Consider the following 22,070-nt stretch of genomic DNA (forward strand, 5'->3'; position numbering starts at 1 on the left):
TGTAGAAATAAGTTGATTTTTCTAAGTTGACTTTGTATTTGTCCCCTAGCTAAATGCACTTATTTCTAGTAGTTTGAGTCTTTTGAATTTTCCGTATGAAATCATGTTCTTCAAGGACAGTTTTATTTTTTCCTTGCAAGTATTTGACACTTTATTTTTCTCATTCTACTGCACTAGTTCTACCTCAATACAATATGAATAGAAATAGTGAACATTCGTCCAAATCTCAGGGGGAAAGCATTTGATAGTTTATCATTGAAGATGTAAACTCTAAGTTTTTAATTCTCTTTATCGGATTGTGGAAATTCTTTCCTATTCCTGGTTCGCTGGAAATTTTTAATTATGAATGGCTGTTGAACTTTATCAGATGCATTTCCGAAATCTGTGGAAATGATTGTATGATATTTCTGTTTCCTTCTGTTAATGTGAATTACAGTAATTGATTTTCTTTTTTTTTTGCTTACTTTTTTTATCAAGTGCAAACCAGCAATTTAAGAAAACTTCGTCTTTTGAACAGAGAAAAGCAGAATTTTAATCTTACATCACTATACTTTCTTAAAATTTTTTTTCCGTTTATTTGTTTATTTATTTAGTAAACTCTAACACCCAACATGGTGCTCGAGTTCCCAACCCCAAGATCAAGCATGCTTTACTGATTCAGTCAGTGGTATATTCCTAGAGGTGAACTCCATTTAATCATGATGTGTTTCCATTTATGTATATTTCTAGATTCAATCTGTCAGTATTTTCTTTAGGATTTCTGCCTTCTATGTTCATAAGGGATATTGAAAGGTAGTTTTCTCTTCTTGTAATGTTCTTACCAGGTTTTACTATCAGGGTTGCAAAACTAGGAAGTGTAACCTTTTATTAAAAGTACATAAGCTCTGTGTTGGTTGATGTCCCCTTTTCCATACTTAGTATTGGTAAATTGAGGGGTTTTTTAAAAATATTTTATTTATTTGACAGAGAGAGAGAGAGAGAGAGAGAGTGCGAGAGCAGGAACACAGCAGGGGGAGTGGGAGAGGGAGAAGCAGGCTTCCAGCCAAGCAGGGAACCCAATGTGGGACTCCATCTGATCCTGAGCCGAAGGCAGAGGCTTAACGACTGAGCCACCCAGGCGCCCCGAGTTTTTTTTTTTCTTAATAAACTTGATAAACTTTGCTCATAAACTTTGCTTAGAGGTATATCAATTTTATAAGTTTTTGAAGAGCTATTTTTTGGCTTTGTTGATTTGCTTTCATGTTAGTCTATATTTTATGTCATTGATTTTAGTTTTTTAATTCCTTCATCCTACTTTCTTTGTATTTAATTTGCTATTTTTCTATCTTTTTGTGGCAGAAACTAGGATTATCTAAGCATTTCTTCTTTTCTAATATGCATTTAAAACTATAACTTGATTTCTCTAAGTATGGAAATTTTCCTCTAAGCATATAGCTTTTGCTACCTCCCACAAACTTTATACTGTGTTTTCATTATCATTCAGCTTCAGTCTTTTGAAGTGTAAGAACGTGAAAATACATCCTAGTTTCAGAGCAAAAAAAGAGAAAGGTAATTTAATTTTGGTTGAAAACCGTTGTATTTTAGTCCAGATCATTTTGTAATCAAATTTTACTTCTCCCCACATATATAATTTTACCTTTATTGCCAATCATTTTCAGGCACTAAATATATGTGTGTATCATTCTTACAAAGCATGTTTAAAGTGTACTGCACATGAAAGATGTCATTATTTAGTGGTTCTCCTTTTATAGTCATATTAATTTAGGTTATAGGGAAAGATAATTGGCAAGATAAAAAGTGAAATTTTTGATGTATACTCGGTTAACTCCTCTTTTAAATGAGTACTTAATTCCATAGTTTTTACGGCTTCTCGAAAGTGGTCATGATTTTCTAGCAATGAAAAAATTTTTTTTAATATTTTATTTATTAGAGAGAGAGAGAGAGCGAGAACACAGGCAGGGGGAGGGAGAAGCAGACTCCCCACTGAGCAGGGAGCCTGATGCGGGCGGGACTCGATTCCAAGATCCCGGGATCATGACCTGAGCCGAAGGTAGATGCTTAAGTGACTGAGCCACCCAGGCGCCCCTAGCAATGAGAATTGTTAGGATGGCCAGTGTGTGATGTTTCTTAGACTTTCTATTACATCCTTTGTTCAGCTGAGCTTTGGTTACTAGATTTTAGACATAGATTATAGATTTTTGATAGTTATTTTATTTACTATAATTTTATTTGTTATAGTTAAAACTATTGTAGTTAGTAATATAGAATCATTGTTAAAATGTAGTTATATTATGAATGTGCTTACAGTATTATAGTTAACACAAAAAGTTTAAACCTTTTTTGGGTCACCTCTCTTACGCAGTGATTTCCTTTGTCCTGCATTTAGTATTTCTATTTAGAACCTAAATATTTATGATCTATATCTTTGCTCAAGATAAAAATCTATTAGAAAGACTTTGTTTATTATATTCATGGAACTGCTAAGTTCACATGTGTATTAGGGCACTTTAAAGTGAAATAATTTCAAATGTATTGACATGTCTGAAATAAGTATAGAATTTGAATTTGTAATTTTTCTACTAAAAACTAGTTAAGATGCATGTTTTCTGCTTCATCTTATTCCTTTTAAAATATAGAATTATTAAAGTCCAACCTTAGAAGTTGAACCAGTTATTCACAATATTATTTGTAATGGATCTTGATGAGGTTTATTTTCTTAAATGAAATAGATAAAATACTTTTGAAGGACTTTCTGTTGTTCACACAGACTATTGACATTTGTTTTACATTGGTCCTTATTTCTGATAGCAAAGGTATTGGAAAAGTTACATTAATATTCACAGAGTTAACTCAGTGAACAAGGACATCTTTCAGAACATCTTATTTAAATTGAATTTGAATCTGTACAATAATTCCTTATTCCTGTACAAATAGGATCTTCTCCCTGTTTTTGGTGTTAGAAACTTGAGATTCTTACTTCCAGCATCCAGCTAGCTACAGTTCACAAACATATAACCCACTTCCTTCTCATCCCAACCCCAGTTCTCCACAGGCCATCACATTTCACATTGTCTCTGTTTATATCACTTGTATCATTATGTGTCGTATTTTTCAAGATGATATATTAATGACATTTTAATGTTGAATATTGTACATGTTAAGGCACATGCTACAGATGGTATGCATAGTCTCCTCATCCAAAAAAAAAAAAAAAAACTTTCATTCCATCTTAAAAGAAAAACAATTTCTCTGCATTCTTATTTTCTCTTTTTCCTTCTCTAATAAACTTCCAAAGAATCATCTTCTTTTGATGTCTTTATAAAACTCTACATGCAGCATGGCTCCCATCCAACTTTATTAAAATTGCTTACCTTCAAAGATCATGCATGTCCTTGAATACAGTTGTCATGTTTTAAAATGATTATCTTAACATCTCACACTGTTACTTCATGGCTCCTTTTTTTGTTTGTTTTTACTTTTATCACATTTTTCTTTGGCACTGTGTTACAATAATATTTTGACTTCCCTTATACTTTTCTTACCACTCCTTTCTTGAGCTTCTTGAATGTTCCATTACTTCCTTTTAAGTTTCTCAAGGAACTACCTCATCATTTCTCTCTGGAGTTGTCTAGTGATACTACAAAGAACCTTCAAATGTCATTTCTGTAAATTTGACTCTCTTCTCAAAAATGTGGCTTATTTCCTTTCTCCACACCATTTGCAACCCCCTGCCTTACATTTAATTCTGAATATCCTCTCAGTCTATGCAGCTTCACATACCTACCCTTCTTTTTTTTTTCTTTCAAGATTTTATTTAAATTCCAGTTTCTTACCATACAGTGTAAGATTATTTCAGGTGTAGAATTCAGTGATTCAACACTTACTTACAACACCGAGTGCTCATCACAATAAGTGCACTCCTTAATCCCCATCACCTATTTCACCCTGCCCACCTCCCCTCCATCAACTTTCAGTTTGTTCTCTGTAGTTAAGAGTCTGTTTCCTGGTTTGCCTCTCTTTCCCTCCCACCCCCCCTCACACCCCCGGGTTCATCTGTTTTGTTTATTAAATTCCACATATGAGTGAAATCATGGTATTTGTCTTTGACTTATTTTGCTTAGGATAATACTCTAGCTCCATCCACATTGTTTCAAATGGCAAGATTTCATTCTTTTTGATGGCTGAGTAATATTCCATTGTGTGTGTGTGTGTGTATATACACACACACACACACACACACACACACACACACACCACATCTTTACCCATTTATCAGTTGACGGACGTTTGGGCTCTCTTTCCATGATTTGGCTATTCTATAAACATTGGGGTGCATGTATCCCTTTGAATCAGTGTTTTTTATCCTTTGGGCAAATACTGGTAGTACAATTGCTGGATCATAGGGTAGCTCTATTTTTAACTTTTTGAGGAACCTCCGTACTGTTTTCCAGAGTGGCTGCACCAGCTTGCATTCCCACCAACAGTGTAAGAGGGTTCCCCTTTCTCTGCATCCTTTCCAAAACCTGTTGTTTCTTGAGTTGTTGATTTTAGCCATTCTGACTGATATGAGTGATAATCTCATTGTAGTTTTGATTTGCATTTCCCTGATGAGTGATGATGAGTAACTTCTCATGTGTCTGTTAGCCAGCTATATGTCTTCTTTGGAAAAATGTCTGTTCAGGTCTTATGCCAATTTTTTAACAGATATGTTAGTGTCTGGGGTGCCTGGGTGGCCCAGTCATTAAGAATCTGCCTTCGGCTCAGGTCATGATCCTGGGGTCCTGGGATTGAGCCCCGCATCAGGCTCCCTGCTCAGCAGGAAGCCTGCTTCTGCCTCTCCCACTTCCCCTGCTTGTGTTCCCTCTCTCACTGTGTCTCTGTCATATAAATAAATAAAATCTTAAAAAAAAAGATATGTCATTGACATTTGCAAATGTCTTCTCCCATTCCAAAGGTTACCTTTTAATTTTGTTGATTGTTTCCTTCCATATCTACCCTTTCTTATACCAGTTTTTGTCTTTATTGTCCTTATATTTAGTTAATGATTCTTATTATTCATGTTCTAATGCTTTCTTTTAGTTTCTCCTTTCCATTTTTCTGTTTTGTTTCCCAGATATCTACTCTTTACTGCTGTAGTTATCTCCTCTGTTCATGCTTCCTGATCTGCTCATTTCTAATCACTTTAACCACATTTGCTATATGTCTTCCCAGAGCATCAGTAAAGTTATCTTGCTTGAGCCCGCATATCCATTTTTTTGTTTATTTTAATCACATACTAAATAAAACATCTCCTTTAGCCTGGCATTCAAGGCTAAGTATTCTGACTAGCCTCAAAGCTGTTTTATTACTTGTACTCTCCTTATTTCCAACATGAACTAGTCAATTTTGACTCCTCCCTATTTCTTAAATAAATTCATATTTTCCTCTTTTATGTTTCTCCTTCCACTTGGAAAATTTACTCAAAACCATGTTCTAATGTTTCTAACGCACTGAGTAAATACCACTAGCTTTCCCTTTTTACCACAATTGCCATTCAGTTTCACTTGGGGATTTAAGAAGTTACCCATTTATTAGGCAGACTACTCCCTTCCTCCAACAAACTTCCTCTGAAGTACTTTGAGGCTTTCTTACGGATATGTGCAATAGTTATATGTATAGATCTTATCATTTCTAAATGTACATTCTCTGAGAACAGGGGACTGTATTTTATTAGGTCATTTTATTTTGTTGAATCCCATGGAGTCTAGCATCAGGATTGGCAGAGAATTATACAGGACATGCCCTGTACAAAGGGTGTACCCCCTGAATGCTGGGCTTAGATGGGGACCAAAGCCCTAGAGGGGATGCCTTTTTCTGTTTTGCACATGTGCAGAAGCCCTGTCTACCCTTTTATATAATTGTCACATATGTAATCAATTAATTCAAAACCTTATATGCAAGTCTTACTTGTTGCCTTTGTCCGTCCCTACTGTGGTCTGCAAGTGGCTTTTTATTATGTGCTCTTATCTATTTAATCTCTGCCATTTCCCTTTTGCCACCAGTTTCTCAAAGGTTTCTCCTGTTACACATGCAGTTTAAACTATCCCCATACATCAGATTCTTGCTGCTTTCCATAAAAAATTGAAGTGATCTAGTGTTTGTTTGCAGTATAATTGTTGTCATATGACTACGTTTATTTCTAAGTAATTCTTCAGACTGCTTCTCTTTTGAATCCAGGTAATTAAAACCTTAAACTATCTGAATTTCCCTTATTTTTTTTACACCTGTGTCACCTTATTTTAAGCCTTTGAATTTGTCATTGCTATTTTAGTGCCTGACTTTAGCATTTCCCTATATCTGAGACTCAAGTTATATTTGTACTTATATTTTAGGTCGTTCTTCCCTCTTTCCAATAGATGATGGTCTGCTTGATGATGGTCATAATGATCAAGTGGGTGTTTTAAATTCACCCACATGTTACTCAGCTCATCAAAATGGAGAACGAATAGAACGCTTCTCTCGAAAAGTTTTTGTTGGTGGTCTTCCTCCAGATATTGATGAAGGTAGGGTGATAATTTGAGCTTAAAACAAACAAACAAAAACTTAAAATACAATGTGATTGGGGGTATAGAATTTTTTACCTCAAGATTTTCAGTGAGAATGGATATCCATCTCTGTTTTAAATGTTCTGTCACCTGTTGAAATATAAAATAGGAGGTAATTAAACAGTTTAAAGATTTTTTCTTTATATGTTAAAATGCATATTGTTATTTCTAATAAAACTTAAAATCTTTTGTATTACCATAATACAAGACACAAAATAAAATACCTGCAGTGCATGATAGTCAAAAGTTTAATTTCCTTAAGGATAAATAAGCTGTTAGAAACAGGTAAGAAAGAGGTAATAAAACCCAAATGGGTAATGGAAACAGAACATAGTAAAAATAATCATGTATAATAATAAAAGAAAATAATTCAAAGTAAAGATTAAAAATACTGAAACTGTCTAATGTTTGTGCAGTTGTGGGAAATCTGCCACTCTTATTCACAACTAAGAGGATTTTGATACACTTTGAGAAATGTTTCAATTATGATTCAAATATCCACAACCTATTCTGAGTGTTAATTAGTATAATAAGGTTTTCATGTGATGAAATAACCTAGAGCATATCATTGTCTTTGACTTGTATTTGTTTCAGTGAAGCTACCTGGTGTGTGTCAGACCTTAGTATATTTTATGAGTGTGATCATTCTACATGTCTTGTTCTAGCAGACCTTTTTTCCCTATGAGATTTTACTTATCAAACAGTAATCGTCTCTTTATTTAACTTGAGATAACGTCGGCATGTTTTTCAAGCCAGTAATATTTATAGTTTGGTATACTATCAATCCATTAGTATCTACACAATGTTAATATAGAATTTTAAAACTCACACTGAATTGATTGCTCTGACCAGTGTGCTGCTTAAAAATAAATTTATTTTGACTAAAATTCCTATTTATTTCATACATTCTTTTAGTAAGGGTATTAGATGTGTTTTGAGTTTTCATATTCTAGTTTAGCTTAGGTTACTTGGTACTTTTAAATATTAAATCTTTAACTTATAAAATATGGGTTTGGGGGGTTTTTTTGTTTTGTTTTTTGTTTTTGTTTTTTCCAAAATGAACCATTAAAACTAATTCCTAATGTGTATTATTGTACTTTTTTAAGACGAAATAACTGCTAGCTTCAGAAGATTTGGGCCTTTGGTAGTAGATTGGCCTCATAAAGCCGAAAGCAAGTCCTATTTTCCACCAAAAGGTAAGAGTTTTTATTGTTAATATTTTCTAAGGAATCAGTTTTATGAGAGCAAATAAGACAATATCAATTACTTTGTGTTTTCTTTTCTTTTAGAATTGTGTATCATCATATCTTTATATAAAAACTAATAATTTGTGAAGGCTGATAACGTGTCAAGTGAGGAAGAATGGGCCCTAAGGACTAACATAGTTTTCACTTTAAGCCACTCAGGAACCATTAGACCCTTGCCGTGCTTTCTCTATAATGATTTGACAATAATTTCAAAGACTCAAATCAACGAATGTTTTGAGGGTTTTTTTTCCTCTGTTTGAAGCATCCTTCTAAGTAACTTGGGTACAGACATAAAAAGTGTCCCTCTACGCAGTGAAATTAAGATCTATTTTAAGTGAGAGAAAAATATAAACACATGAATAGTATAAATATTGCAAGATTTACTTAAGTGTTCCAAACAATAGCAGATAACAACAGAGCAATATTTACTCTGTGGGTGAATTTAGCTAGAGGAGAAAGTGACTGCCCCGAACCCCCATTATATAAAGAGATCAGATGTGAAGAGAATACCTAGTTGTGCTAGTAACTTATTGCTAGGATGCTACTGTGACTTGTCACCATAGCACAAGATCACAAATCAACTATCATTCGTGAGAGCAAAAGCAAGGCCACCATCAGTGGGGAGCAGAAGTAAGTACCGCTTGCAATGAGCAGGGGAGGTGAGTGGAGAGAATTAAACATGAATCCAGTGAGGTTGCTAATGGCAGATTCTCTGAAATGAATAAAAAGAAAGGGAGAGACTTTTCTTTTGAACATCATTGAAATAAAATTTTAGAAAAACAAAAACCCTATTATTCTCATGGCTAAGTGAATTTTCAAGCCTGGAAAAAAGACTCCAATAGATATGTTAAATGGCCTGATTTGGGCTCTGGGAAAGGAAACATGTTAGAATTGTAATTGGCATACAAAAACTAAAGGTTTCTGGTACTGAATTATATGGGATATCTCACTTTTCGTCACTGAGAATTCTAGAACCTCCATTACCAGTTCATGTAGGTTTTTAGAGAAATGGAATAACACAGTGGTTTTTGTTTTATACCTTTAGATCTTATATTTATGGAATCAAGAACATCTTTTGAGCAGGAATTCTGAATCCCAGGTCTCTGTGAGAATCTGATTAAAGCTATAGACCTTTTTCCATGTACTGGACTTGGAGGTCCTGATACTTAGTTTAGGGAGAAAATTAGCTCCATGTAGATGTGGATGTTCATTTGTTCATCTGAGTTTTAATCTGTTGTTGAGTTTAATTTATTGCTGAATTTTAATATGTTGTCCATTCTTTCACTTTCTTGGCCTTTTATAAAGTTTTTTGAGTGTTCAATAAAAATGCCAGTTAGTTTCTGATATTCCAGCCTAAGTTACCAGTGCCCTGGCCTACTTCAGGAATGTGACTAGTCTGTCCATACCTCTGGCTCTCTTCAGTTTTTCTCCCATGGCACAGCCAGAATAATCTCTCTGAAAACTCATCTGATAGTGCTGTCTCTTGACCATCTACTTAAAACCCTTCAGTGGTTTCTTTTAGTTAGAATAAAGGCAAAAATCTGTTTGCCCTGCCCAGCCTCCCTATCTCTCTGGTTTCTTCTCCCACTATTGGTTCTTGTTCTGGTTCCAAAAACCAGCCTTGTTCTCTCCTGCCTTAGGGCTCTTACGTATGGTATTCTCTCTCACCCTGAAGGCCCCTCTCGTGTCTTCCTCTACATACCCCCATTTGTCTGTTTAAACATTGGTTGCTCACAGGACACTTTCAGGACTTGCCTAATGATTCACATATTCCTGTTGTATTTTTTTTAAGATTTTATTTTATTTATTTGAAACAGAGAGAGAGAGAGCACAAGAGGGGGTAGGGTGAGAGGGAGAAGCAGACTCCCTGCTGAGCAGGGAGCCCAATGCAGGACTCGATCCCAGGACTCCGGGATCATGACCTGAGCTGAAAGCAGTTGCTTAACCAACTGAGCCACCCAGGCACCCATATTCGTGTTGTAGGCTCTCCTAGCACTGCTCTGCTCTTTCATAGCACTCGTCACAGCTACAGTGTTACATTTTTACAACTCTATAATAATCTGTGATGATTTTGCTAATATCCAATTCTTCCCATAGTCTGTAAGACTCTGCCTTTATTCATCTTTGTATTCTTGGTAATGCACGGAATAATAATTGGCTAACAAATGATACAAACAGCTATAAATACTACAGGATGGAGAAGTTCCTTTGACCTGAAGTAGGTGGGGAAGGCTTCACTGAGAAGTTCTTTTTTTTTTTTTTTAAGATTTTATTTATTCATTTGAGAGAGAGAGAATGAGAGGTAGAGAGCATGAGAGGGAAGAGGGTCAGAGGGAGAAGCAGACTCCCCGCTGAGCAGGGAGCCCGATGCGGGACTCGATCCCGGGACTCTAGGATCATGACCTGAGCCGAAGGCAGTCGCTTAACCAACTGAGCCACCCAGGCGCCCTGAGAAGTTCTGAATGAAATCTGAAGGTATTGTGTAATCTATATAGACATAAAGGAGTTGAACAGAGTTCCAGGCAGGAATTGAAATACAGTTTTAGAAAGGAAGGAAAATTGGTTTGTGTGGAGACAGGTATACATTTTTTGCCTGAGCCCCTTGTTCATATAACAGGATGATGGACTCTAAGCCTAGAAAGATGTGTTGACACAAATTTAATCAAACAGAATAGTTGCTGTCTTTGTTGCTCTTATTTCCATTGTTGTTGTCATTGTGGTTTTTGTGGTGATGGTTAGTTTATTTTCTCAGACTGAAAACAAAACAAAACAAAAAGACCTCAAAAAAGTAGCACTGGCAAATCATAGTTTTTGGTACAATTATAGTTAATTGTCATTATCAAAGACCAGTGTTTCCAAACCTTGTTCTTTTAAGCAGTTTTGTCATTGTTGTAATTCATTTTCCATGCTTTGGAAACACTGGTACAGAAAGCATCCAGTGAGCCCTTGGATATGGAGCCACACATGTACTTATGTTTCCTTTACAGTGAATAAGGTTCACCCTCTGTGAGTATTAATTTGCTGTATAGTATGTTTTTGGTAAGAGTATTTTAATATTTAATGGTCTTCCTTAGCTAGATCATAATTTACCTGCCATGTTGCTTAGTTTTGTGATACAAACATTTCTTCCCTAATAATCACACAAATCAGTAAGCAATATTAAGAATATTGAATGTAGGGGTGCCTGGGTGACTCAGTCAGTGAAGCATCTGCCTTTGGCTGAGGTCATGATCTCAGGGTCCTGGGATCTGAGCCCCGCATCAGGCTCCCTGTTCAGCGGGGAGCCTGCTTCTCCCTCTGCCCCTCCTCCCGCTCGTGCTTTCTCTCTCTCTCTCTTTCTGTCAAATAAATAAAATCTTTAAAAAATATATTGACTGTAAAGTATTACTTTAAAACTAAGCAAAATTAAAATATTAATATCAAAAATTAATATCACAAATCTTAACATTAAAAATACTGAATTTAAAATACTGTTTTAGTAAATTGGTCTTATAGCCTCTTAATTATTACAAAACAGTTATAACTCTCAAATCCTTAACTTGTTTCAAAATTAAAGCCGTCACTTAAAACCAGTCTTCATTTTTTATTTTTTCAAGCATATTTAAATTGTTTCTAGCAGTTGGAAACGTCTACAATGTGTTTTCCTAATCTTGCATAATCACACCTTTGGAAGTTTCTATTGCAAAGGTTGGTTTGATGGCTTATTTATGCCATCAGGTATTATAATTTTAATATGAAGCACTTTTGTGTCGCATCAGACCTTTGTGGCAATTACAGCCATTGCTGGCAATAAAGCTATGTGTTTTGATTTCTGCATAAAACATGACCTCACATTTACCATTGTCTAATGGAATAAATAGATGTGCGTGCATGGCCTGCTTGATGACTTCTTCGTATTAGAACCAGATTACAATACTCTAGGTTTGTTTGCATAAAAATCTCATCAAGGAAAGGGTGTGTATTTTGGTCAGTTATCAGCTTCTGAGGAATAATTACATAATGGTGAACTTGCAGTGTAAATTTTGATACCTTCTTTTTATAATGAAGTCTCTTCTCCTTAAAGATTGACAATCTGTTATCACAAAGAAAGGAGGAAGGGCATATTTCCCAAAGGTACAGGCATATAAGCAAGAGCTTGGGTCCAAAGTCCAAACATAGTCTCCAGACTATTTGAAAGGAGTGTTCCACAGCTCATCCCAGTTGAGTTTGATTTTAAGGTTCTGACCCATGCTGGAGTACCCATTTTCACTCCAGCCTCCTTAAGGTAGTTTTCTTAGTACAGTTTTGAAGTTGTCATGCTGACTGTGGTTATTTCCCCCTCCTTATGGAAATTGTTGGGCCTTTCCAAGTGTGCTCTAGTCCAAAGTGTGCACCAGAACATGTCTTAGCCTGAGGGCATTTCTAGGAATCTTCTGCTCCTAATATGCTCAAGGGGTTAATCCTGCCAAGTTCTTGATTAAGACAGTATGTTGGGAGACCTTGGGGGCTCCCCTGGGTTTGAAATTACTCCATCAACTGCTTGCTCCTATGACTGACTTGGGGCAAATCATTTTAACTGCTGGATACCTCAGGTTTTTCTTCTATAAAATGGGAATAATGTCTTACAGACTTGTTGTGGAAAGCAAATGAAATAATTTATGTAAAGCTGTTAGCAAGGAATTGGATAGTAAGCACTCTATATAGGATAGCTAATTAATGAGTATGTTTTTGTGTGTATTCCATAGGGTATTGTGTTCTCCTGTAGAAAGTTTAATGGTTCCGGTTCTATCTGATAATTTTTTTTTCTTTTCCAAAAGCATGTATTTTCTAAACAGTACTGAAATTTGGGGTGAAATCACTTACTTTGCCATATTGCCTCATTTTTAATGGTTATTACAGGCTATGCATTCCTTCTCTTTCAAGAAGAGAGCTCAGTTCAGGCACTAATTGATGCTTGTATTGAAGAAGATGGAAAACTCTATCTGTGTGTTTCCAGCCCCACCATCAAGGACAAACCAGTAAGTAAATACTACGTGAACTTTTAGGCTACAAATGCGAGTTTTCCAAAAACTGATTTGAAGTAATTATTAATGATATAAAAGTTAAAATACCATGTTAAGAGTTCAGTTTTTAAAAATCTGGATAACTTATAGTATCTGGATTAAAAAAAATAATTTGTTTTCAAATCCAAGTGTACAGAATTTTGAAAAATAAAAGGACCACTGTTAATTGGCACAAAGCAGCCTAAGTTGTCAAGGGAATAAGACCCATTACAGTGATGTGATTTTCTTCATAGGTTCAGATCCGTCCTTGGAACTTAAGTGATAGTGATTTTGTGATGGATGGTTCTCAGCCTTTGGATCCTCGAAAAACAATTTTTGTTGGAGGTGTTCCTAGGCCATTAAGGGCTGGTAAGTAGAATGTTAACAAATGTTGCTTCCTTTTAAAAAAAATTAAATATGAATTCAGTAAATTTTGGAGAGTTATTATGTACATGGCACTATTGGGCAGGCAAGGGGCAGATTCCTTATGCTCCAAGAGTTGTTCACTACAGAATTCTGAGAAGCATTCTTAAAACCGTCAAGTAAGTGGAGAAGTGGACACTCATCTATCAATATTAATAGTTAACTCCAAGCAGACTATAAGAAGAATCCAAATGCTTCTGACTTCTTAAGTGTAATTCTCTAAAATATAAGAATTTGGGGTCTGTTTATTTTATGTGGGTTGATTCTGATCTTTGAAGAAGTGTGGGATTTTTTTTTAATAGTGCTTTGATAAGTAAGAAACTTCTGTTCATGAGTAAGCAGAAACCAGAGATTTACCAGAAATGTCATCTAGAAACATAATTACAGACCTAAATGCCCACTGTACAAGCATGTTTTATGATTCCATGTGCCCTGTGAAGTGTGTTAGTGCCTTCCACCACTGAGAACATCCTCTTCCAGTCAGTATAGGAGATATATGTTAAAAGAACCGTTCACACATGTAAATACCTATAGAACATAACTGCTACAAAGAAAGACTATAGAAAATAGAGCATCAAGGGAATGTGTTATAGTCTGATATTTAGAGATACTTGTATTTGAGCTGACACACAGTAGAAGGAATAGAGTTGAGGTGGCAGGAGGGTTGTGAGGAGTGTGTTTCAGACAAAGGGAAGAGCATATTCAAAGATCTTTAGTGGAGGGAAGTGTGGAGGGCATTGGAAGAACTGAAAGAAATCCAGAGTGGCTGACTAGGAGTATAAGAAGAGGGGAGAGATAAAAAAAAAAGGCATTGAAAAAGTGAATAGGAGTCAGATCATACAAGTCTGATAAGCTAATTTGGTATTTATCCTCAGAACAAGGGGAAACTAATGAAGACTTTTAGATAAGTGTAGCTAATGACATGTTTTGGGGGCAGTTGGGTTGAGAGTAGATATGGGTAGACCATTTTAGGAGCCCATTCTTGCAGGACAGGAGAAAGATAATGTAAGCTTGGATTGAAGGTGGCAGTGGTGAGGAGCGAAGTGAACACATGTCACAGACAATTTATGAGGTAAACTCAAAGGCTGAATCTCAGCTTTAAGTCTTAGATAATGGTACCTTCTACTGAGATGAAGAACACTGGAGAAGGAAGATTGTGGTCTTGGTTTTGAAAGCAAGTTTGTGGTACCATTTCGAGTTCCTAAGTAGAAATTTTAGTTAAGCCATTTATATCTGATAACTAAGAATTACTATTGCTACTGTTTTGAAAATAAATTTTGACTGGCCTTGCTATTGTTTTGACAGTAAATCAGAAGCAAAGAGTTAAGGCTATTGCCACGATCCAGATGAAAAATAGAGTTTGGAAGAGGATGTTAGTTGATGGAGGTGAAGAGATTAGATTTTAGATAGGTCTGGAAAATCAGGTTCATAGGATTGCATGTATAGTGGGGCAAAACAGAAAATAGAAAGGATGAAGGCAAGGGTCTTGGCAACTTCATCTTTTCTATTGCTTACCAGCTAAGTCAGCAGAAACTCATTGGAGCAGATTTAATGGGATAGTGGAAGATGAGGAGTGCCATTTCAAACTAAGTGAGGAAGGTCTGTTAAATGTCAATATGAGTTGTCCAGGACAACAACTCCAGTTGACCGTCTCCTGATGGTTGCATAGATGAGTTTGGAGTCCAGAGAAGAGGCCCAGGCTGGAGATAGGAATTTAGGAGCTGAAAACAGATAGATGGTATTTAAAGCCATGAGATGGGATGAAGTCACTGTAGCTACAAGTATAGAGGAAAAAACCACGGACTGAAAGAGTATTCTGACATTGAAGAGTTAAGGGTTCGAAGAGGAACCAGCAAGGAAGGCTAAGAAGGAATTGTGAGGTGGGATGAAAATTAGTAGAAAAATGTGTCCTGAAAGCCAGATGGAGAAAGTAGAGATTAACTGTGTTCAGTGCTGCTTCCAGGTAGCTGGCAAAATGGAGTCATAGGGTGAAAGTTTTGAACAAGGAATGGGAAGAGAGAGGGATGAGGTAGTAGAAGAAAAAAAAATTAACAATTTGGCTGTAAAGGGAGAACATAGAAGAAATTAAGCAGTCACTGAGAGGGAGAAAAATAGAATTAGGAGTTTTGTTTTGTGTTTTTTTAAAGATTGGGAATGATCCAGTAGAGAGGGGAAAACATGATACAAAAAGGAGAGAGGAGAATTGCCAAGTAATTCTGTATTGAGAGCAGATTGGGTCCAGTATGCAGGTGGAAGGATTGCATGTAGAAAACAGCATAAAACTATTTATCCTATTGTCTTTTCCTTTTTAAAAAAAGTACTTAAAAACTGTTGATTTACTGTGTTCTCTCACATTTGATGTGAATTTCTTTTCCTTTTCAAGTGGAACTTGCTATGATCATGGACCGGCTATATGGTGGAGTTTGTTATGCAGGAATTGACACAGATCCTGAGCTAAAATACCCAAAAGGTGCTGGTCGAGTTGCTTTCTCCAATCAGCAGAGCTATATTGCTGCCATCAGTGCTCGGTTTGTTCAGCTTCAGCATGGGGATATTGATAAACGCGTAAGTTGCATATTGGGAAAGCATTTAACATCCTATAATAAGGTACTGATCCAAAGCTTACTACCCTACCGAGTTAATAATATAATTAAAACACTTTATTTTTTTATATATCTTTAACTCTTAGAGTATTATATCAAAATATCACTGAAATATAACATTATTGAACATACTTTGAACTTTATTTTCTTTTTTTAAGATTTTATTTATTTGTCAAAAAGAGAGGGGGGGGCAGGCAGAGGGAGAGGTAGGTTCCCCACTGAGCAAAGAGCCTGATGCGGGACTCCATCCCAGGACCTTGGGATCATGACCTGAACTGAAGGCAGACGCTTAACTGACTGAGCCACCCACGCATCCCCATACTTTGAACTTTAGATACAATATACAAAATGTAAATATCATTGTAAAAGCATGTCAAGTTGTGGGTTTGTTTTTTTGTTTTTTTGTTTTTGGGGTTTTTTTTTTTACTCCACCAATAAGGTCTTAATACCTTTCTAACCATAGAGGCAGAGCTTGTTTTAAGAGCTTGTACCCTGGGTGCACTTAAGCATCTGCCTTAGACTCAGGTCATGATCCCGGGGTCCTGGGATGGAGGCCTGCAAGCAGGGAATCTGCTTCTCCCTTTCCCTCTGACCCTCCCCCTGCTCGTGCTCTCTCTCAAATAAATAAAATCTTTAAAAAAAAAAAGAAAGAAAAAGAAAAGAGCTTGTACCCTGGAGCCAGCATGCCCAGGATGCCATTTACATCATGTGCTCTGTAATCCACAGGAAATTAACCCTCAGTATGCTGCTTTTTCCCCATTTATCAAATGGAAAGCAATAATAGTATCTCTTTCACAGTTACTTTGAGGATTAAATGAATTCTCATATGTAGAAACATTTAGAGTTTGGCACTGAGTGTTAGTTACATGTTTTTATCTTTTATCATTAAATTTAAAATAATATGCTGTGTATATTTTCCTAACTATAACACACAAGATTATTACCCTAAACTTTAAAACATTTACTCTTTAGTAGCATTGTTTAGGTAATCACAATAAAAACTTTTTAGGAAGTCCTATCAATGTTAACTATAAGCCACCCCATTGAATAATTCCTAGTACTGATTACCATCTAAAATAGGGAAAAGGAGTGACCCAAACTCAATTGTTCATTTGCAAATCTATTTCATACTAAAAATCTGTTCATAGTTCCTATATACAGCTAAGCAGTATTCTAAAATAATCATGTTTGCATTGTAGTACAGATGAGATACGCTAAGAATAAGAGGTAATTTAACTTTTTTTACATCCAAATTAGTAGATATTACTTGAGTCTGTATTTTCCCAGTGTAACAATTTCTTGAAGTTTCTCTTTGAGCCTGTCTGTGTATATTAAAAGACTATTTTGGAAGCAGGGGAGCTGGTTAAGGAATATGGTTTGAGGGCGCCTGGGTGGCTCAGTCGGTTAAGCGACTGCCTTTGGCTCAGGTCATGATCCTGGAGTCCAGGGATCAAGGGATTGGTTTGACTAGACCATGGACTCTAAAAGTAGTCATCAGTTTAATTACCAAGCCATCCCATTTAGGGGGGGAGAAGTACAGTATAGGTTCAGTTCATACAAGCAGAGTGATTTTTTTGCATTGTTACTTAAAATATTGCAAAACATACGCACACACACACAATGTCTAAGTGGAAGGTCTCTGCTTTAATTCCACCATGCAGGAAAATTTGGTGAACTGGAATTCCTCTAATCCAGTGGTTTTCACCCTCAGCTATAGAAAAAAGTCACCTGGGATTTGAGAAAAATCTTGGACATCTGGGTTCCCCCATCCCCTGACCCCCAGAGATTTTGTTATAATTGGTCAGGGGCAGCAGGAATTTATAAAGCTCCCAGGTGATTCTAATGTGCAGCCATGCTTTAGACCATATATCTAGTCTAACCCTAACTTTTGCAAAGAAGTGATCCAGTCAACTGAGGAGGTTACCTACATTGTATATAATTATAGTTATTTAACATGCAGGAGCAAGGGTAAAAAATTGTTGCAGTGTCTTACCTCTCCTTCTTTGTTTCCAAAATGATAGTGAAGGACCAATTATTTGAGGCAGAGTATTTATTCCTAAAGAACAACTCAGATGCAGAGCAAGTGAATTAAGAAACACATGCATGCCTTCTTAAAAAGGCATTGAAATGCCTGAGAGAAAAGTTTATTTTTTAAGATATGTGCTGCTTAAGACATATTTTGAACTTTATCTGAAATAACGAGATGTCAGCCTGGTTCAGTTGGTAGAGCATTCAACTCTTGATCTTGGGGTTATGAGTTTGAACCCCACGTTGGGTACAGAGATTACTTAAAAATAAAATCTTAAAAAAAAAAAAAAGAAAAAGATTTTGAGCCTTAAGTATTTTGTAAGTCACTAGTATTGCTCTCACACACACACACACACAAACATATCTTTATACCTTTCATGTCTCTAGTATGAATGTAGTTATTAAACCGTAATATCAGATTAATTTTAAATTTATAACTGATAACCCAAAGATTTGGGGAGGATTAAAATTGTTCATTCAGCTTACTCTTTTGGCTCATGAATGCTTTGAGATTTAATCCCTATCTCCCCAAAAGCTGGGAAGCACCGTCACCACAAAAGTGTAATTCATTGTAATTTTGGTATGTTATTCCATGAGTAATATTACTCACTGTGCCTCCTGGTACTTACTGAAGGGAGCTGTGTTACAGTTCAAGTTGGATAATTAAATATGAATTATTTCATTAGTTATGAATCCAGGCGACAAAGTATACAGATAGGTTCTCTGAAGTAAAATAGGGAAGGGCATCAAAATAGAAAAAAAGATTAGGTACAGAATTGATGAAACTCCAACTCCTTTTCACAAATACAAGGGTTAATTTTTAGAGATTATTAATCAGAAATAATCAGAATAATCTAAAATCTTAAGTCTGAAATCCAATTTTCTATCTTTAAAGTCTGTGATTTTGAAGGTAATTAGATTAGCTTCATAAAATGATACCTAGAAGTTTGAAATACAAATAATTGAATTTATTGCATTTTGAAATTTTATTCAACAGTTTTACATTAAGTAACTCCTGAGCACCAAGAATTTTTTGAGGTTTATGAGGTATTATGGAAATGAAGTAAACCACACAGACACTCTGTCTTTAATTACAGTAAAGCCAAGAGATATAATCATGAGAAAGAAACCCAGAAGCATATGTAAATGTACCACATTTATTCAGATACAGTTTCTACTTTGTGCTAAATATTCTGCTAGCTCCTGGGAACTAAGTATTGAGCAGACACTTTCCCTGTGCTCATTTTGTTTATCATCTAGTAAAATGAAATCCAGTAATTCTTATGCCACTTTGGGATATTCTTTGGTAATTTCTTTAATAACAATACTATATATAGCTATATATACATAGTTATGTAATATTATAATGAAGAGAATCAGAAATAGCAGCCTGGCAATCAAGATAGGATCCATAAAGGAAAAAGTTGAAAAATAAAGATAGAGCATAAAAATTTTAGACTGTCAAAGATCTTTTAAAAAACCAAAGGCCAGGGCGCCTGGGTGGCTCAGTCATTAAGCATCTGCCTTCGGCTCAGGTCATGATCCCAGGGTTCTGGGATCGAGTCCCACATCAGGCTCCCTGCTCTGCAGGAAGCCTGCTTCTCTCTCTCCCACTCCCCCTGCTTGTGTTCCTGCTCTCGCTCTCTCTGTCAAATAAATAAATAAAATCTTTAAAAAAAAAACAAAGGCCAGGGGCGCCTGGGTGGCTCAGTCATTAAGCATCTGCCTTCGGCTCAGGTCATGATCCCAGGGTCCTGGGATGGAGCCCTGCATAGGGCTCCCTGCTCAGCAGGAAGCCTGCTTCTCCCTCTCCCACTCCCCCTGCTTGTGTTCCCTCTCTAGCTGTGTCTCTCTCTCTGTCAAATAAATAATAAAGGGCGCCTGGGTGGCTCAGTTGGTTAAGCGACTGCCTTCGGCTCAGGTCATGATCCTGGAGTCCCGGGATCGAGTCCCACATCGGGCTCCCTGCTCGGCAGGGAGTCTGCCTCTCCCTCTGACCCTCTTCCCTCTCGTGCTCTCTACCGCTCTCATTCTCTCTCTCTCAAATAAATAAATAAATCTTTAAAATAAATAAATAAATAAATAAATAAATAAATAATAAAGTATTTCGAAAAAAAAAACAAAAACAAAGGCCAGTTGGGGCACCTGGGTGGTTCAGTCGTTAAGCGTCTGCCTTTGGCTCAGGACATGATCTCGGGATCCTGGGATTGAGCCCCGCATCGGACTCCCTGCTCAGCAGAAATCCTGCTTCTCCCTCTCCTACTCCCCCTGCTTGTGTTCCCTCTGTCAAATACATAAATAAAATCTTTAAAAAAAAGGCCAATGGAAAAAAACCTCCAGCAGGAAAATATGCAAAAGATACTGTTCAGAAAAGCAAAATGTTCAATGTATGTAAAATGTTTATCCAGCCCTAATCAATGAAATGCAAATATAAACAACTTAATTCCATTACCTTTCTATCAAATGTTTGTTTTATAGTCTTTTTCATCAACTTTTGGGTTTTTACCTGTTCATTGTTGCTGTTGTGACAAAAAATGCTTCAGAAAATATCCTTATATGCTCATTTTCTGCACACATGCAAGTATTAATACATTCAGAATAGAAACTGTTTGTTTGTTATTTTTTACCTTGGGCAAACACTATTTTAACCAAACCGTTTAAACACTCAGATTTTTCTCCTTTCCTCAGGAAAGGCTGAGGTCTTAAGCTGCCTGGCACCGTTCAGTCAGACAAAGGTAGTAGCCCTCCATGCGTAGTAATTATTAGGCAGCACTGGCTTACAGAGTTTCTGCCGTGTGCCAAGCACTGCCTTCAGTGCTTTTACCTGCATCATCTAATCCTCGCAGCTCCGTGAATTAGGTTCTAGGATTCTTCTCACTTGACAGGTAAACTAAGGTCGAAAAGGCTTAGCACTCAGCTGCCTGGGGTCTGAGGTCTTCTGAGTCAGGCCTTCTCAGTGGGCCTTTGACTTTATATCTCATAAATTCACAGAAGTCTAGACATGCCCTTAATAAGATTATCCAGTTCTGGTGTGTGTGTACCAAGTAGTTAGAAGCAGGGTACATACAGAAGTGTTGCTATAATCAGTGGTGGTTTGCAGTTGGGCTGTCTCTCAGGTGCTACTGGAATGAAGGGGGAAAGGTGTAAAAACCATTTGTCTTCCATGCCCTTCTCTTTTTCACTCACAATCACCCTGCCCCAAATATATTAACACACAGGTGTTTTAAAAATGTTACTTCACAGAAACTGAGGGTAGAATGTTTTACGAATCAGTTAGATGTATAGATTTTTTTAAAGTATTTTCTGCATTTGAAAAATACAGTAAATACCACTCAGTTTATAGTCCTCTGAAGAAAACGTATCAAAATAAAATAAAATTACCAAACTAAAACCAAATGCTCGTTTAACCACATGGTCACTTACGAACACGAAACATCTTAGAAAAAGATCAGTGCCAGAACAGAGTGACTTCGTTGTTGGTTTTTGTTTTTGCTTTAGTTTTTTGTTTTTTAACCTACTACATGGTAAAGCTATTTCCCTGGGAAACTGCCTACTTTCTCAATGTTTATTGCTGGTCCTTTTCTCGAACACCATGAACATTTTAAATTCACTAAAATGATTTCTGAAGCAGAATTAATGGGAGATTTTTTTGTCTCTCTTTCCAGGTGGAGGTAAAGCCATATGTGCTAGATGACCAGATGTGTGATGAATGCCAGGGCGCACGCTGTGGTGGAAAATTTGCTCCCTTTTTCTGTGCCAATGTCACTTGCCTGCAGTATTACTGTGAGTTTTGTTGGGCAAATATCCACTCCCGTGCAGGACGTGAGTTCCATAAGCCATTGGTAAAGGAAGGTGCTGATCGCCCACGTCAGATCCACTTCCGCTGGAACTAAGAATAGCACACCGGCCTCTGTGTATGTAACAAGGAAAGAAAGGGTGCATGTGGCTTACTGTGTCTGAAGACGCGACATGCGGAAGAAATAAGTGCATTCTTCTGCTTTCACCCCAGCTACCAATACATGCATCTTTATCAGCAGCCAAAACACTACAAGCCTCTTGTTTTTCACCAAAACCCTACATCTCAGGCTTACTAATTTTTGTGATATTTTCATGTTAAAATAAAATGTTTTTTTGTATTTTCTCCAAGTTATTTTTATATGTAAA

General features: G+C 36.5%; 1 protein-coding gene across 1 annotated transcript in view; it reads left to right on the forward strand.

The window, feature by feature from the left end:
• Positions 1–22,070, forward strand: part of CPEB2 (cytoplasmic polyadenylation element binding protein 2) — a 70,367-nt gene that overhangs the window by 44,812 nt on the left and 3,485 nt on the right. The window contains 6 exon segments of the mRNA XM_027598238.2: positions 6,372–6,542; positions 7,691–7,780; positions 12,710–12,828; positions 13,107–13,221; positions 15,659–15,840; positions 21,572–22,070. The exon segment at positions 21,572–22,070 is cut by the window's right edge and continues 3,485 nt beyond it. Of these exon segments, the coding sequence (XP_027454039.2) occupies positions 6,372–6,542; positions 7,691–7,780; positions 12,710–12,828; positions 13,107–13,221; positions 15,659–15,840; positions 21,572–21,799 (905 nt within the window). The 3' untranslated portion in view covers positions 21,800–22,070.

This window comes from Zalophus californianus, chromosome 2 (genome assembly GCF_009762305.2).
Source record: "Zalophus californianus isolate mZalCal1 chromosome 2, mZalCal1.pri.v2, whole genome shotgun sequence".
NCBI lineage: Eukaryota > Metazoa > Chordata > Mammalia > Carnivora > Otariidae > Zalophus > Zalophus californianus.